At 48.7% G+C, this 16,091-nt stretch overlaps 1 protein-coding gene across 1 annotated transcript in view; it reads right to left on the minus strand.

Annotated features, from left to right (window-relative positions):
- The window catches only part of OBSCN (obscurin, cytoskeletal calmodulin and titin-interacting RhoGEF), a 170,474-nt gene extending 159,421 nt beyond the window's left edge, over window positions 1-11,053 (minus strand). Inside the window, 2 exon segments of the mRNA XM_061997422.1 lie at window positions 2,273-2,542; window positions 9,922-11,053. Coding sequence (XP_061853406.1) covers window positions 2,273-2,542; window positions 9,922-11,053 — 1,402 coding nt within the window.
- Between the last annotated feature and the right edge of the window lie 5,038 nt (window positions 11,054-16,091).

Genomic DNA, 16,091 nt, shown 5'->3' on the forward strand with positions numbered 1-16,091 from the left:
TTGTTTGACCACAGTTGCTCATGTTTCTAGCCTAACATGTGGAGTCTGCTGGTCAGTAAGCACAGGGTATGTAGCCTTGCCAAGGACAGATCTGACAGGCATACAGCTTTCCTTGCCCTCATATGCTGGGAATTCAAATTAAAACGTAGCTGAAGTAGGTCAGTCTTAGACCAGACAGGTCCTCATCATCTTTGGGACTTTGCCTCCGTCAGATGACTATTAAGTTACACAAACAAGAGGGAAAACACACTAGACACCTGAATTAATATGGAATACACTGAAAACCTCAGATTTCTCAGAGATCAACCCAGACATTGACATGTAATAAACTTCACTTAGAAGCATAGAATGGTAGGGGTTGGAAGGGACTTTTAGAGATCATCCAGTCCAATCCCCTGCAGAAGCAGCTCCACCTAGATCAGGTCGCATAGGAACACGTCCAGGTGAGTCTTGAAGACCTCCAAGGAAGGAGCCTCCACAACCCCTCTGGGCAGCCTGTGCCAGGGCTCCATCACCCTCACAGTGAAATAGCTTTTTCCACTTCCTTGTGGCCTTTTCAAGTGACTGTGAGGGTGATGACTTATTAGAATAACCCCAAGATTACAAGGTGTGACTGTTCACAGGAAGCTTGGACAAAGCATCAAAAGAGCACTCCTGTTGACAGATGGCTCCAGTCCTGGAACAATCCCTCCAAGGGAAAAGCACCCTCACCCACAGCTATTTAAGGAGAATCAATGCTGAACTCCTCCATGACACAACAGATCAGGCACACGTTTCATTGGGAGGATTCAAGACCTTGATTCTTTGCTCACCCTCTCCAAAGACTGGCTGCACATCTGCTCCTTGCTGCCCTCAGCACTGTTCCCACCCCTGCAGCCCTTTGCATGCTCTTGCATTATCCCAGCTCCACTCTCCTCTCTTGAATCTTCTCCCCCTGGGGCAGGCACAGGGCTCCCCAGGGAGGCTCTGTCTCCTTTCCCTCCTGAGAGCTCCACCTGGTTCAGTCCCTCTCTTTTTAATGGAAAATGCCATAGTACCATAGCACAAACAAGTAAAATACCAGCTGTCCTACTGGGGCTGAACACATGTAGAGTGGCTGCTCTAGACCTAACAGAAGGTACAACAAAAAGATGTCAATATGAACCCTGTCACATCTCTGCGTTACATTTTCCCTTTTGCCTCCCCTCTCAGCTCTTTGCTAACGATGCAAAAAGGAATCTGCACAATGATGCACATCACCCAGCTCCATTGGCCTAAATTATGTAGTGAAGAATTTCTGGTTTCACTAGGAGCAAAGTCAGGCTTCAAATGAGTCAGGACAAGCAGGATCCTGCAGCCACGACAAGTCTCCAGTCCATGCAACAGGAGATGATGACAGTGACTCCAGCACAAGGATCATCAAAACCAAAACTGCAGGTCCTGAAGTTGCATGGGTAGGTTCTTGCTCATACAGAAACCAGGGAGCTCAAAACCAGTGGTCCCTGCTGCAGACTTGCTTGATCTCTGATGCGTGTGCCTATTCGTTGTGAGAGACCTACATCATACCAGACTCTACGCCTATTTGCACCTCAAGTCTAAATCACCAGACTTGGGCATGGATCTATATCCACATATTGTCAGCTTCTCACCAGCTTTCAAACTCTAGAGGACAGTTCCAGATGTGAGGAATCTGATAGATCTGGTCTGAAACCATACTGGTGCTGACAGCAGTCTATACCACACATCAGACCATAACCCACTGCTGCTAAGCCAGCTTCCCAGTGTGGTCAGCACCACTATCCAGCAAGATGGAGTTCTCAGGACACCAGACAAGATATGTGTGACACAGTGCCTGGAGGCTCATCCAATGCCTGAGGTTATGGTGAACCTGCTTCTGCAGGGGGGTTGGACCAGATGATCTCTAAAGGTCCCTTCCAACCCTACCATTCTATGATTCTATGGTAAGGAAAGCCCCCAGTGCTGGGCTACAGCTCAAGGACTTTGTCTTCTAGGAAGCTTGTTTAAGCAGAGGTCCTCTCCAGGTGACATGTGCAGCAACACAATCTGTCCCCAGTCTCTGACCCTGTGTCCCAGATACACCCTGGCAGGAGACCCAGGGACCCACTGACTGACCAAAGGACTCTCCTCTCACACTCTAAGGGAGTCTGCTCCTCTCACTGCACACACACGAGGTAAATGCTGTTCACAGGGTCAAGCCTGGAGTCTCACGTGACAATCTCACACTTGGTAGGCAAGAATTGGCTGATCTGAAACAGCGAGAGCCTTTCCTTACCTTGGACAGAGAGCTCTGCAATGGTCCTGCTGCCTTCCTTCATCTCACAGATGTAGACAGCATCATCATCCGTGGTGACGTTCTGGACCGTGAGCCGGCGGTACGTGCCCTCCTCCTCGATGTTGTATTTCTTGCTCTGCCGGAGTTTGGTTTCCTCCTTGAACCAAGCTGTCTCTGTACTAGGAACAGGCACTTCACATTGGAAGGTGGCAGATTCCTTCTCCCTCACTTCAAGATCCTTCAGTTTTTCCTTGAAGGGGATTGAGGGTTCTTAAGTGGATCAAAGCAGAAAGGAGAGAGAAAGAGTTTATGATGGTCTGGCAAATAAATAGATCAATAGGGGAAAAATAAACAGTTAACACTCCTTATTAATGATATTGATTTGTCCTGAGTTGCCATCCAAACCCATAAATCAAGCCCTACTACAGTAGGTCTTCTTCTCTCAGCTAAACAAAAAAGATCTTAGGTCCCAGCAGAAGTGTTTGAAAGACTTATCTTAAAGCACTGTCAATCTGAACTGCAGTTCCTGCCTCACAGCACCACACAGAGTGGTTTGCTCTAATCCTAAGCAGTGTGAATAAGTTGCTGAAGCATCACTCTGATCTTGTGGCCTGCTTGTCCTCTCATACGGACATCTCTGCATTGCACTGTATCACTTAGTGATGCCAACAAGATGAGTCATAGAATTGATTTGGTTGGAAAAGACCTTTAAGATCATTGAATCCAACCCCTGCCCTCACCCTGCCCAGCCCAGCACTACCCCATGGCCTTCAGCACCTCAGCTCCACAGCTTTGGGATCCCTCCAGGGCTGGGGACTCCCTCACCTCCCTGGGCAGCCTGGCACAGGGGCTGACACCCCTCTCAATGAACCCACCCCACCTGACTTTATAAATAGCAAACAGGGCACAGGGTGAGGGCACTGAGCAGTGGTTCTAGGTGAGCAGTTGAACTGGTCAGCTGGTGCAAGAACCAAGGTTTTAGAGGTCTTGCAGCACAAGTGGACTCAGTAGAGTGATCTGAAAGGGCACATAAAGATGAGAGGTGGCTCTGCACAGATAGATAGATGTGAGTGAAAGCACAGAAGTAACTGATGGAGCTCTGTGTTGTCTCTACCAGCACCAAAGGCTCCATATCAGCTTTCTGTTAATGATAATAGAGACAGAGAAAGAGCTCAACTGCTTCTGCTCCACCCCAGCAGTGGACCTGCAGCACTTTGGCTGAGGGAGAAACCAGAGTGTAATCAACCATGCAAAACAGCTGCATGGCAGTGAGGGAAGACGTTTTATAACCAGAACAACGTTTAATTCCAGTGACAGCTGCACTGTGAAATCATCCTGACAGCCCAGCACTAAGCTTGAAAAGAGGAGTTGGACTGAAGAGGACAGCCAGTGGTCACAGCCACGGGACTGGTGCCACAGCCGTGTCACGGGCTTGGATTAGCCAGTGCTGCTGCATCACCATTCAAGCTTCACGAGAGATCATGTCTTGACATGTATATTCATCTTCCAATACCTACTGCACCAGATCTCAGCCTGATGTTGTGACTCCATTCTCCCTCTCCCTGACCAGACACACAGCCCCACGCTGCCAATTTCGTGTGGCCACTGGCAGTCAGTAATGCCAAGCGTCAGTCTAAGAGTCCAACAGGAGTAGACTTGTCTTAGATTTATAAGACCATGCACATAGTGGCATATCTCAGAGCCATGGTGCACTAGAGGCTGGAGAAACAAAAATCAAGGCCTTCAAACATCCCAGATACAAGCTTTATAGGAGCCTCTGCTTTGTAAAATTCAGATAGCTCATTGTCTGCATCCTCAGTATCTGAGGGCTCCTCCTACCCCATTCATTAGGACAGGAGCTGCTGTGAGAGCAGTGCTGTCTTCAATTTGATTTGCTCTTTACTGAACTTAAGCTCTGTAAACTTGTGTTCAGTTTTGCAGCTCTTTCATTCCACCCCTGGCACAGCCACAATTGGAGCTGTCACATAAACATGTCCAACCACTTCTAGCTGAGCACAGCCTGGATAGAGATACCAGACCCTGAAGGCTTGACAGGAAACCTGGAGGGAGCAACCCTATCTACAACCTTGGTCATTATCCTGAGATTAAAACCTGACTGGGAACCCACACAACAGCTTTAAGAACAGCAGGGTGACCCATAGAATCGTTTCAGCTGGAAGAGACCTGGTAACAGCACTGCTTATCCAGCCAATGGATGTAAGTGCAGGGCTGTCTTGCAGACTGGGGTCACAGATATCCTCTGCAAACAACTTTGCTTTTGTCCTACTGACATGTGCACACATCTCACTCTGAATGGAGCTTCAGAGAAAAAGCAGCTGATAAACTGGATCAAAGTCTGCATTCACCCAGCCCATTGCTTTTTCTGCTTTGGAGATGTGGGACAGGCTCCAAAACCTTCTGCCTTCCCTTCCTGAGTGTATCTTCATGCTCTTTACATGGGCTAGCACGTACCTGCTCAGACAGAGTGGGGGTAATTTTGGTCAGAAGGCTACAGAAGGATCACAAGTCTCTTGAGAATAAACATCCCAAACCATTCCTCTGGCCAATAACCAGTCCTCTGCCCAGGTCATAGAGATGCTCAGAGAGGTGACCAGGAGTCCAGCTGATCAATAGGCAACCCAGTTCCCAAAGCCAGGCCTGAGCAGGTGGCTCATCTTCCCTTTAATAGATTAATCAGCACAATCTGAAGTATATAACCATGTAATATTTACTGAAAGTCTTACTCTGGGGAATGAAGCACCAGCTTTACATCAGCCTCTCAGTGTATTTTCCCCTTAACTTAGTTAAATGGGAAAACAAATAAATACACTTACTCTCTCACTGGACACCATGGTGAGTTGAGCAGAGACCTGTTGCTTTCTTTCACCCCACATTGGTCTGACACACCTCAGCCTGCGAGCTCTTGGCATTTACATTGCAAATTCTCCATCATAGGGATCCTCTCTTTCCTACTTGTACAGCAGCCAGCACAATTCAGGAATAATCTGTGCTGTGACTACTACAAGTGCATTGGGAAGAGCTGCTGCAGATCACAATGTGATATTTCATCTGATAAACTCCATAAACATCAGCTGCTCCTTGCTAAATGCCTGTCTGTCATGTAGTACCCTTCCACAAGGTAATTCCCATGGAAGCTGATGTTATGTATGCCTCTAATATGGAAGACAGAGCCATTTAGCTAACAACCAATTTCCTCACGATGCCAAACGTTTCAGAATGACTGGAGAGGAAACGTTCAGGACTGTTCAGAACAAAAGCTTCTGTTCCCCTCATTTTGCCATTCAGCTGTGACCAGGTGATCTGCCACGGTGCTTTTGGAAGCCATGGCTTGATGGTTTCCTGACCACACACTTTCCTAAGGATGCTCTCCCAGCTGGGCTGTGTCTCTCACAATACAAAGCACTTTCAGCTCTGTGCAAGTCAGCAGAGCTCATGACAGGAGAACGGCAAGTGCCAAACACCACGGAAGACACGCTGCTGCAGACACAGCTGACACAAGCTCCAGTGGGGGAGCAGAAGGAAGAGCCACCTGCAAGCTGAAAGAGCAGTTCCAGCTAGGCCATTTCATACAGAATCCAACCCAAAGTAGAAAACAATGGTTTTCTCCACACCAACCATTATCAGGGAACATTTACTTCCACGAGAGCTCAGGGGTGTGGATTTTAACAGCAATCGTGCTTTTTCCTTGGAGCATCTGGACTTCCAGGACTTGTTTCCATGAACTCAGAGTGCCCTGACAGGTCCTTAAAACCCATCTCCAGTATCAGTAAGACTTTGTTCATTTCTTTTTACTGCTTTGTTTTCTACCAGTCTGATTTTAGCCAAAGCAGATACACTCCTTAAGGAATACAGTGACGGCAACAACATTTCAAAAGAAGGAGGAAACCAGCCTATTGGGACAAACATGAGATAAAAAGAGCAAAGCAAAGCCCTGAGGGGGAAAGGAGCAAGAGCAGCTCATGGGGTTAGCAGGAAACTACAAGAGCTTAGACCAGCTCTGAATTTGGCTGCTTGTCTTGAGAACATATTCCTCCAGAGTGTCACAGGTGTTTTTGTTTGGTCCATACCAACCAAACTACCAATGAGATGATGTTAGTTTTAAAAACAGGTCCTGCTAACACATATTTTTCTAAGAATAGGTGCAGCCTGCACAGAAGCCAATGTTTCCTTAACCTTCCCAAGGCATATCTGTGTGCTTGACCTGGTCTTCTCCCTTGCCTACATTTCCTCTTGCCTATTCATGGCCTTCTCACAACTTCTCCATTTATTATTCCAGAGGAAAATTTTCCCTCTGCCAAACAAAAACGATCCAGTAAGAGTAAGAACATGGAAAATCCAACAGGACCTACCTAAAGGTGTGTGGACAAGCTTCTCTCATCTTGTGCCTTTGGTCTTCTTCCTCATTCTTATGCTTTCAAAGTTCCCTTTCAGATCTCACACGTGACTACCATGAGAGTGATTCTCCAGAATCCCTTCAGGCCAGAAAGGAATAAAGTGGCCTCCACACCAGACTGTTTTTCTCTAGTCTCTATCCTATTTGGCTTGCAACCTTTAACCTTTTCATACAGTATCTGGTTACTCACATGAACATTGCTTGGCCCAGGCTCAAGGATGGAGACCTGACTTTACACATAGCCTATGGACATCTCCAAAGCCTTCAGGAAACTGAAGTCTGTTATTGTGTTCCTCTCATCTCTATCTTTGTGCTCTTTGGTTTGTCAAAGAGGTTCACTCTTGGAAGCATTTCCTAGCATCATTTACAGCTCACGTTTCAGCATATGGCTTGTGTTTTATCCCTGGTGCAATCAACTCTTGGTGTTCCTCAACTGTGTGAGTGACTGCTGCTCTGTAGCCTCTGAGATTTTTGTCTGATTCGCCACATCTCGTTTAGGAACAGCTCAAAAATCCCTTTTTCAGCTCAGTGTGTTGAGTCTCTAGGTCTTGGATCTAGACAGAACACAGGAGGCAAGGTAGAGCAGAGGTTTGACCTGTGCCCAGTCCTATGCTCTGAGAGACTGCTGAGAGCCACCTTACAGACAGGATGCTGGCCTAGATCATATTTTTCAACTACCATTACCTTTAAAAGACTCACAAACATTCTCCTTCAGATTCTTCTGTTGAAATTCTGCAAACCAAAATCCCAGAGCCTATTTAAACCCAAGAAGTTTGCCTTTCCTGGTACACGTGTCTGTCAACACACGCTGTGGATGCAGCATCACAGGCTCTATAAATACTCTGTTACCTGCACAAAGACCAATGCAGCAGCAGGCTGCTCACCAAGGATGGCTGCTTGGAGAATTTAGCCTCTTCTGCATGACTAAGCAAAGAGAAGGTTGTGTGGCAAAGATGACCTGGTTCTCTAAACCCAATGGCAGATGAGAAAATGGCATCACCGACAGCATAAATAACATAATTAGAAGCTCCCTTCGCTGCTACATGGTCCTGAGCTTTGGAGGGCTGAGAAGGGCTTCTTGTGACACAAAGGAAAGTCATTATTCAGGGCCTAATTATAACCAACAGATGTAGATTTTCCATGGCAGCCTTGGCCTAAGTCAGAGAGCCCAACATAGTACAGGGTAACAAAGAAACAGACCATAAACATTTCCACTTAAGCCCTCTGACTCATAGGCGTCTCTTGACAATGGACATTGATCAATAACTTTTTCCCCCGTGGTGTTTGCTCCCAACCTGCTGCTTCACATGCTTTCCCAATCTCCTTTGGAACAGGTTGCAGCCATTGAGAATAACCAAACAAGCATGGGCAGGGTGTTTGTCACTGTATAACACGTGTGGGGCAAGTAACAGACCTTGAGGTGTCCTCAAAGCAAACACCCACCCAAGGGCTCAGTCTTCAGCTCCTGAGTCCCAGCTCATGAGGTAATTACAGCCTTATGGAAGAGGACAAATGCCCTTCCCAACACCACTCAGCACCTCCAAGAGATAGCAATGAGTGGGACAAGTGCCAGCGAGTTCCACTGATCAGATGTCACTGCTGGACACAGGGACACTGACTGTGACTGTGACACTGACTGTGTCACTGTCAGGAAAGACCGTGGGTGTGAAAGGAGAGGTCCAGAAAAGGGGAACCAGAAGACCAAATAAACCTGAGAGAGGTATGAAACACAAACCTTTCCTGCACATTTGGATTTCTAACTTGTTTTGCTGCCAGAAACGTTAATTTTGCCACTGAAGTGGCAAAGACTTGTTCATGTGAGAGTTAATTTACAGGTGCTGCCCACTGCAGCGTTGCCAAAGGCGAGAGCAGTGTGAAAATACGCATGTCACGTTTTTGTTGCCATTCTGAGGGACTTGTTCTGACCTCCACCAGTGCTGAGGGACCCTCTGAAGGCAAGTTCTTCACCACTGACCACAGCAAAGAGAGGTGTTCTGAGCCTGCTGGAGTTCTGGGAGCGTATGAGGACTACAGGCTGTCCAGCAACCTAAGCTGGGAAAACACTGAAGAGCCTGGCAAGAACAAGGCTGCTGGTGGGTCACTCTGTACAGGAAAACTGAGATGGACTGTAATTAGACTTGGAGTAGGTCCCCCAAGGGATCCAAGGCAGCCTGACACATTCAGCTTGCAGGGAGGAGTTTCCTCTACTACTGCTCAAACGGCACGTGCGTGGCAGTTTGACCCCACGGTGAACATGAACCCGGGGTAAGATGAGGCTTTAGCAGTCATTGATCAGGGGATAGTCACAGATCTCTCAGAGTACTATAAAACCAGGGCAGATGGGAGCTTTAGAGATCTGGTTCATCCCAACTGCCCCACAGCCAGGCAGTTCTACATCATCCAGCCCTGACTAGTATCCATCTATTGTTCTCTCTAAAACCCTCCCAGGTGATGAGACTCTCTCTCTGGGTCATCTACTCCAGTGCCTAACCCCCTTTAGAGCTGGAGGGCTTTATTCATATCTAACCCACACTCTCCTTTGCAGCACGTTAGCGGCAGAAGTTTTGTTCATGCTCAAGGGCATCCTGGGATGCATCAGGAAGAGTGTGGGCAGTAGGATTCTGCTCCCCCTCTGCCCTGCCCTGGTGAGGCCTCAGCTGGAGTCCTGTGTCCAGTTCTGGGCTCCTTGGCTCAAGAGGGATAGGGAACTGCTGGAGAGAGGCCAGCACAGGGCTGCCAAGATGATCAGAGGAGTGGAGCATCTTCCTTATGAGGAAAGGCTGCGGGAACTGGAGTTGTTCAGTCTGGAGGAGACTGAGGGGGAAGCTCATTAATATTTACAGATGTCTAAATGGTGGGTGTCAGGATGTTGGGGCAGCACTTTTTCCTGCTGTATCCAGTGACAGGACAAGGGGTGACGGAAAGAAGCTGGAACACAAACAGTTCCTTTTAAACATAAGGAGAAACTACTTGACTGTTGAGGTGAGGGAGCCCTGGCCCAGGCTGCCCAGGGAGGGTGTGGAGGCTCCTTCTCTGGAGGTTTCCAAACCCCCTGGACACGTTCCTGTGCCCCCTGATCTAGGTGGGACCTGCTTGAGCAGAGGGGTTGGACTGGGTGAGCTCTAAAGGTCCCTTCCAACCCCTACCAGTCTGTGATTCTATAATTGCCACCCCAACTAAGAGCACTGTCTGTCTCCCTGCAGGCGTGTTCAAACCTAGCGAGAAGACCACCTACCTTTGACTGTGACGAGCACGGAGCTGTACGTCTGACCCGCCAGGTTGGAAGCCGTGCACGTGTACAGCCCGTTGTCTACCTGCTTGCAGAAGAGGATCTTCAGCACAAAGTTCTCCTGATCATCCTCGTAGATGACGTGCCGCCGCCCTTCCAAAATGACCTCGTTGTCCTTCTTCCACACGATCTCCGGCTTGGGCTCGCCCGTCACGTAGCAGCTGAGCTTGGCGTGCTTGCCCTCCGTCACGCTGCACGTGCGCGTCAGCGCCCCCAAGGTCGCGTTGCGGCTCCCTTTGGAGGCGAGTCCCGCCGCCCGCTCGTAGTCCCGGGACAGGCTGTAGCCGATGCCCGACAACCCCTCTGCCACCGAGTAAGACTGGGCAGACGTGGCATCGAGAGTCCCGTGGGAGACGTCCATCTTCCTGATCTCCTCCCGCCTCTTTTGCAAGTGGGACAGCAAGGACGCCGTCTTGCCGCAGCTGGCGTCGAGGTGGCTGCCGCTGCCCGGGTTGGGAGGGCCCTGCGTTTCCACCAGCAGCGCGGCCGAAGCGCTGGCCGAGCCGACGGGGTTCTGCGCGCGGCAGGTGTAGGTGCCGCTGTCCCCCAGGCGGGCGCACTGGATGGTGAGAGCGTTGGACTCGCCGGCAGACTCGATCTGGAAGCGGCCGGCGTCTGCCCGGTTCCGCAGGTGCCTCCCATCCTTCTCCCAGTTCACCGAGAGGGGAGGGCTGCCCTGCACTTTGCATTTGAACATGACGTCTTCTCCCAGCGTTACTTTGATGGAGGAGGGTTTCTGGATGAAGTACGGGGCTGACTCCGTTACCGTGGTCTCCTCTCCGACTTTGATGCTGACAGCTGCGAAAGCTTCCCCGATGGTGTTCTTGGCCCGGCAGATGTATTGGCCGCTGTCCTCCAGGCTCAGATCATAGATCGTTAGTCGATAGAGATCCCCATCTTCTGTGGTTTTAAACCTTCCCCCGGACTGCACTGGAAGTTTATCCTTTTCCCAGCTCACGACTGGGATGGGGTTTCCAATGATCTGGCAGCTCAAGGTGGCATCCTTCCCCACAGACACCATAAACGCCTTCGGCCGGGTCAGGAACCGGGGCACTCCGCTGAACGAGCTGTAATCCATCTTGCTTTCCTTCCTAAAAGGTGAGAAGGAAATGCATCAAGGGAGAGCAGAGTAGATGGTGCAGGCAAAGAATTGCTGCACTTCTGTGGTGTCAGGATGTTTGTCATCTAGAACAGTCTAGTTGAGGCATGTTTTCACTGCCCTCTTTGCTACGAGCTCTTACCTTCTCTGGTGATTACCCATCCCTATGTCTCGTTCCCTGAAGCACATTCACACAGACCTTATGGTAAACCCCTCTCTCATAGAAGCCAGGCTTTAGGAGGGAACACAGATACATCTGTCATATTACTGACCAAATTTCTCCTTAATCCCAGCTTGTATTCAACACAACCATCAGGGCTTCAGGCTTACAGGAAGGACATCTCATCAGCTGCTCTCAGAGAGAGCCGTGCACCAACTGCAGCTGTTTGATGCTACAGAGCAGCCAAGGGGACGAGGCTTAAGTGTTGTTCAAAACTGAAGCTCGTGGCAATTCTGGTGCCATTCTGTCTCGAGAACATCAGAAGCAATCAGTGGCACTAATCTTCACATCCACACTCACCCACACACAGGGTCTAGCCATCCCTGAGCAGCTGCTGAGCGACACAACAGAGATCATTGACTTCAGGGTCCCGCTACACAGCACACACACACTTTTCTGGCTCCTTCACTGCTCCTTACATGCTCCTTGTGCTACTTCTATATCTCCAAGAAGCCCTTTTCTATGCATTGGCTAGAATTACTTCGACAAGTACAGAACAGCTAAAAGTCTGCTCTTGACTCCATTAGCACCAGCTGACCCTCCTGGGAGCAGGATGAGACCTGACAATAGTGCTCTGCAAGGACAGCGAGCCTTCCAGCTCCAAGCTTCTCTGGAAGTCCTACTCAGAAGGCATGAATGCACCATTTCTCTCCAAGCTACTGCACCTCTTAAGGCTCAAGATGCCAGACTCTCCTGCCTTAGCAAGTTCCTGAAGCTCCTCCCTGAGCTATATGAACGATCTCTGCTGAGTGACTGCAGTGCTGTTCTCATATCTGTGGTTTTTCACCTTCAGAGTGCCACACAGAGCAGAATGACCGTGGTACAGCACGTTGTACCTCAGAAAGGAAATAATAACCAGTCACTGAGACAGAAATATCCTTCTTAATCCTGCAGCGGTTCGGCTTCCCCCCGGCCACAAATCCACCCACTCTCTCGCCCAATGGCAGATGCTCTCACAATCTCCCCTCTACTTCCAGCAGAAATCAGTAAGAGCAGGCAAAAAAACCCTGCTTTTATCTCTTGAGTCACCCTTTGAGCAAAGGTTTCATTGGTTTTTTTGCATCCTGCTCCATCTCCTGTTGCACATTAGTGCCAATGTACAAATCACTGATGGCACCATGGAGCAGGGGCTGTGTCACCTTGGGGAAATCACTTTTTCCCTCCTTGTGTCTTGTCTCTCCTACTATTCCATCTTCATATCAGGACAGGGATGATCACACAGTGATGTGCACAGTGTACCTACAACTATGTATGTGCTGAAGTATGTGACAAATCATGCTTGAAAATCAGTAACAAGCTACATTTTTTCATTCCATTTGTGCTGATGGATATTGAGAGACACGAACTGCCATCCAAAGTAAACACTGCTAAATGCAAAGGTACAAAGGGAGATTCGGGATCGTAATTGTGACCATGGAAGATGGCATAGCTGAGCTGACCTTCAAACTACACTTGGGCCACAGAGCTGAGGCAGAAAGAAACATAGTCACAGAATTAACACAGAATCTCAAGGGCTGGAAGGGAGCTGCAAAGCTCATCCAGTGCAACCCCCCTGCCAGAGCAGCACCACCTAGAGCAGGGCACACAGGGACTCATCCAGCTGGGTTGGGATGTCTCCAGAGAAGGAGCCTCCACAGCCCATCTGGGCAGCCCCTGCCAGGGCTCCCTCACCTCAACAGGGAAGAAGTTTTCCCTTGTGTTTCTTTGGACCCTCTTCTGTTCCAGCTTGTCCCCTTTGCCTCTTGTCCTGTCACCGGCCAACCCTTGAGCACAGCCTGGCTCCATCCTCCTCACACTCACCCTTTATTGATTTGTAACATGAATGAGCTCATCTCTCACTCTCCTCTTCTCCAAGCTCAACAGCCCCAGCTCTCTCAGCCTTTCATCAGAAGGGAGATGCTCCACTCAATCATCTTTGTGGTCTTTCTATACCTAACACTCTATCCTATCCCAACTCCCCTGTTCCAAAGAACACACACAACTCTTCAGAAGCAGGCAAAGCTCTTTTCCCCCTTAGAGGAACCGGATCCTTCCTAAACTCCTTCAATTTGGGTTGCTTTTGTTTCTCGGTATCAAGCAGATTTCATTATTCCAACAAAAATCTTTAGAAATTAAGGAAAATTCTGTCAAAGTTTAAACCTGACACCAAAAAAACCAGGCTAATGGTTTAGAAAATACTAAGAGTACAAACAAGGGTTGACCTGCAGTCATCAGTGCTAAAACTAACTGGCTTTCTGCAGCATGGTCACCTTCAGTACTCGTTGCAATGAATATACAGAGCTATTTTTCCCCTTTGGTCTCAAAGTGATCTAGAAATCTGTGAGCTAGTTTGCATTTCTTTAGTCTCTCTTACTAGTTTCAACCTCTGCCCTCACTTGAGCTTTGAAGCCCTGTGAATGGGTAGAAGATGCAGATACAAGCCTTGGGCTCGAGCCAAAGTGCACTGAAGTCAGTGGAAATTTCCACTGAGGTCAATTGATTGACAATCAGAGTCTTCAGCTGATTTGGAGAAGGACCATTTCACTGTTCAGAGGGGATGCTGGTATTCAAGTGCATCTCTGGAGAGCCCAGCAGTAAACATTCACTGCAGTAACTGTGAATTAACAATCAAACCCAAAACAGACTCTCAGAGTTCACATCCTGATCTTTCCCAGACATTAGCTTGAATTTCAGGCTGCACTGTGTCATCAAAGCTCTCAGATCCACCTCCAAGGGACATTGCCATGCCCTGACCTTCCTAGATCTTTAATTGTTTCTGATGGATGTGCCACTCATTTCCAGCTTCAAGTCCATAGCATCAAAAAGAACAAAACCCAAAGCTGCTTCACTCCTTGGAAGTGGGCTCTGCACAACATGGAGAAGTGTCTGGAGCATAGAGATGGCCACTGACACAAGAGGTGCCTGCTTGGGATCCATCCAGTGACCTTTCATCAAACAGTGGCTTCCCTCCAGCCACCTGTGTGCCATTTTCCTCGCCTGCTCCGCAGGAGATGTGTCCACGCCTGGAGGAGAGCTCTGCTCTGTGGGAGGTGTGGTGGGTGCTCTCTAAGCCTGGCTCTCACAAGAGTGAGAACAGGAATGCTGCTCACTTCCTAAAGCTCCTGTGCACCCTCCTCCCCTGCTCTCCTGTGCTAAATGGTGCCTGAACAAGCCCCAGCTGCTTCCTGGTATCTCTCATAATCAAGCACATTTAAAACACAGGGAAGCTGCAGCATTAGGTGCCTGCTCCCCTTTCTCCTGAGCCAGACTGCTGCAGCAAATCCATCCAAGACACATCTTTCCAGTGACTACAGCCTCAAGCCCCAGCTTCCCTCTTCCATAGACTCAGCATCATTATGGTTGGAAAAGCCCTTTAAGATCAAGTCCCACCATTCACCTCACACCTCCAAGCCCACTGCTAAGCCATTGCTACCAAACACTAGCCCAGTGTTTGCAACTCGCTTCTCTCCATGAGGTACAAGCCCCTGTGTCCACAGACCTCCTTGTGCAAGGTGAGTACCCCATGTCCCTTGCTGTTATCTACAGCACACCTCATTCTCTATCAGCTATCACCCCGTACCCTCAGAGCTTCGTATGCCATCAAGAATGGCCAGAAGAAATCCAGGCATCAGTGGAAAGAGTGCATGCTCATCAGTATTACTTTAATTCCTAGTGTGGTAGGAAAGGAGTAAGGGACATAAGCTGGAACACAAAAAGTTCCACTTAAACACAAGGAGAAGCTCCTTTGGTGCTGAGGTGAGGGAGCCCTGGCTCAGGCTGCCCAGGGAGGGTGTGGAGGCTCCTTCTCAGGAGGTTTCTAAACCCACCTGGACACGTTCCTGTGCCCCCTGAGCAAGGGGAACCTGCTTTAGCAGAGGATTGGGCTGGATGAGCTCTGGAGGGCCCTTCCAACCCCCACCATTCTGGAATTCTATGAAATCAAAACAAGGTTTATTCCTTGCTCTGCTACTGACTTACTTTCACAATCATGAGAAAGTGCCTCAAACTCCTCTATCTTAAGCCCCTGTCTGAAAAAAGTGTTAAAAAACCCCATGTCCTATGGATGTTGAGAGCATGACATCCAGTAAAAAGCATGAAACTCTAATCTGTGACAAGGATGAGGCTGCAGTAAGTATCTAACAGATCCAACAGGTTGGATGGGCTGCACTAGATAAGCTGCACTTTGCAGGTTTAAATGGGACAAAATGCATCACAGCACATTCAGGTGGCAAATAGATTTAGGAGTTTGAGGGAGAGGATTCCCATACTGAAAGGACAAGATTTAGTATTCCTGCAGTGTAACTTGTTGATCAGTTTAGTTAACAACTAATAAAGATTCTTTATATGTACATTCACACTTAAAGAAGAAACAGTCACTCTCTGCAAGTGCCAGGTCAGTTCCCTTAGAGGTGATAGCACCACCAACAAAGCATGAATAAGCCTTTCCAACCCATCTCAGACATTTACCAGTGTCACATTTCTCCCTGTAACTCCTCTGGGATTAATCATTTGCAGCAGAGATCACATCCCCATCTGGGTATTTCTGGGCACAACGAAAGCAAAGCTGTGGCATTTGTGATTTTACTTATGGTTATTCATTCAAATCTTTCCTGGTTTATGTTTGGGGGAAAGAGGCACAAGTGCAAAGACCTGTCAGATAATGCAAACAAATTGCTGCCCAGGAACCAACACAAGGCCATGCAGCCAGTCAAGGCCTCCTACCAACTCCTGGGTCACTGCTGCTTCCCATGGACGTGAAAGCAAGTTCCCTGCAGTGGGAACAACCACAGACTACTCCAGTTGCTGCTGGAGGAATCT

The sequence above is a fragment of the Colius striatus genome, chromosome 5 (assembly GCF_028858725.1).
Source record: "Colius striatus isolate bColStr4 chromosome 5, bColStr4.1.hap1, whole genome shotgun sequence".
Lineage (NCBI taxonomy): Eukaryota > Metazoa > Chordata > Aves > Coliiformes > Coliidae > Colius > Colius striatus.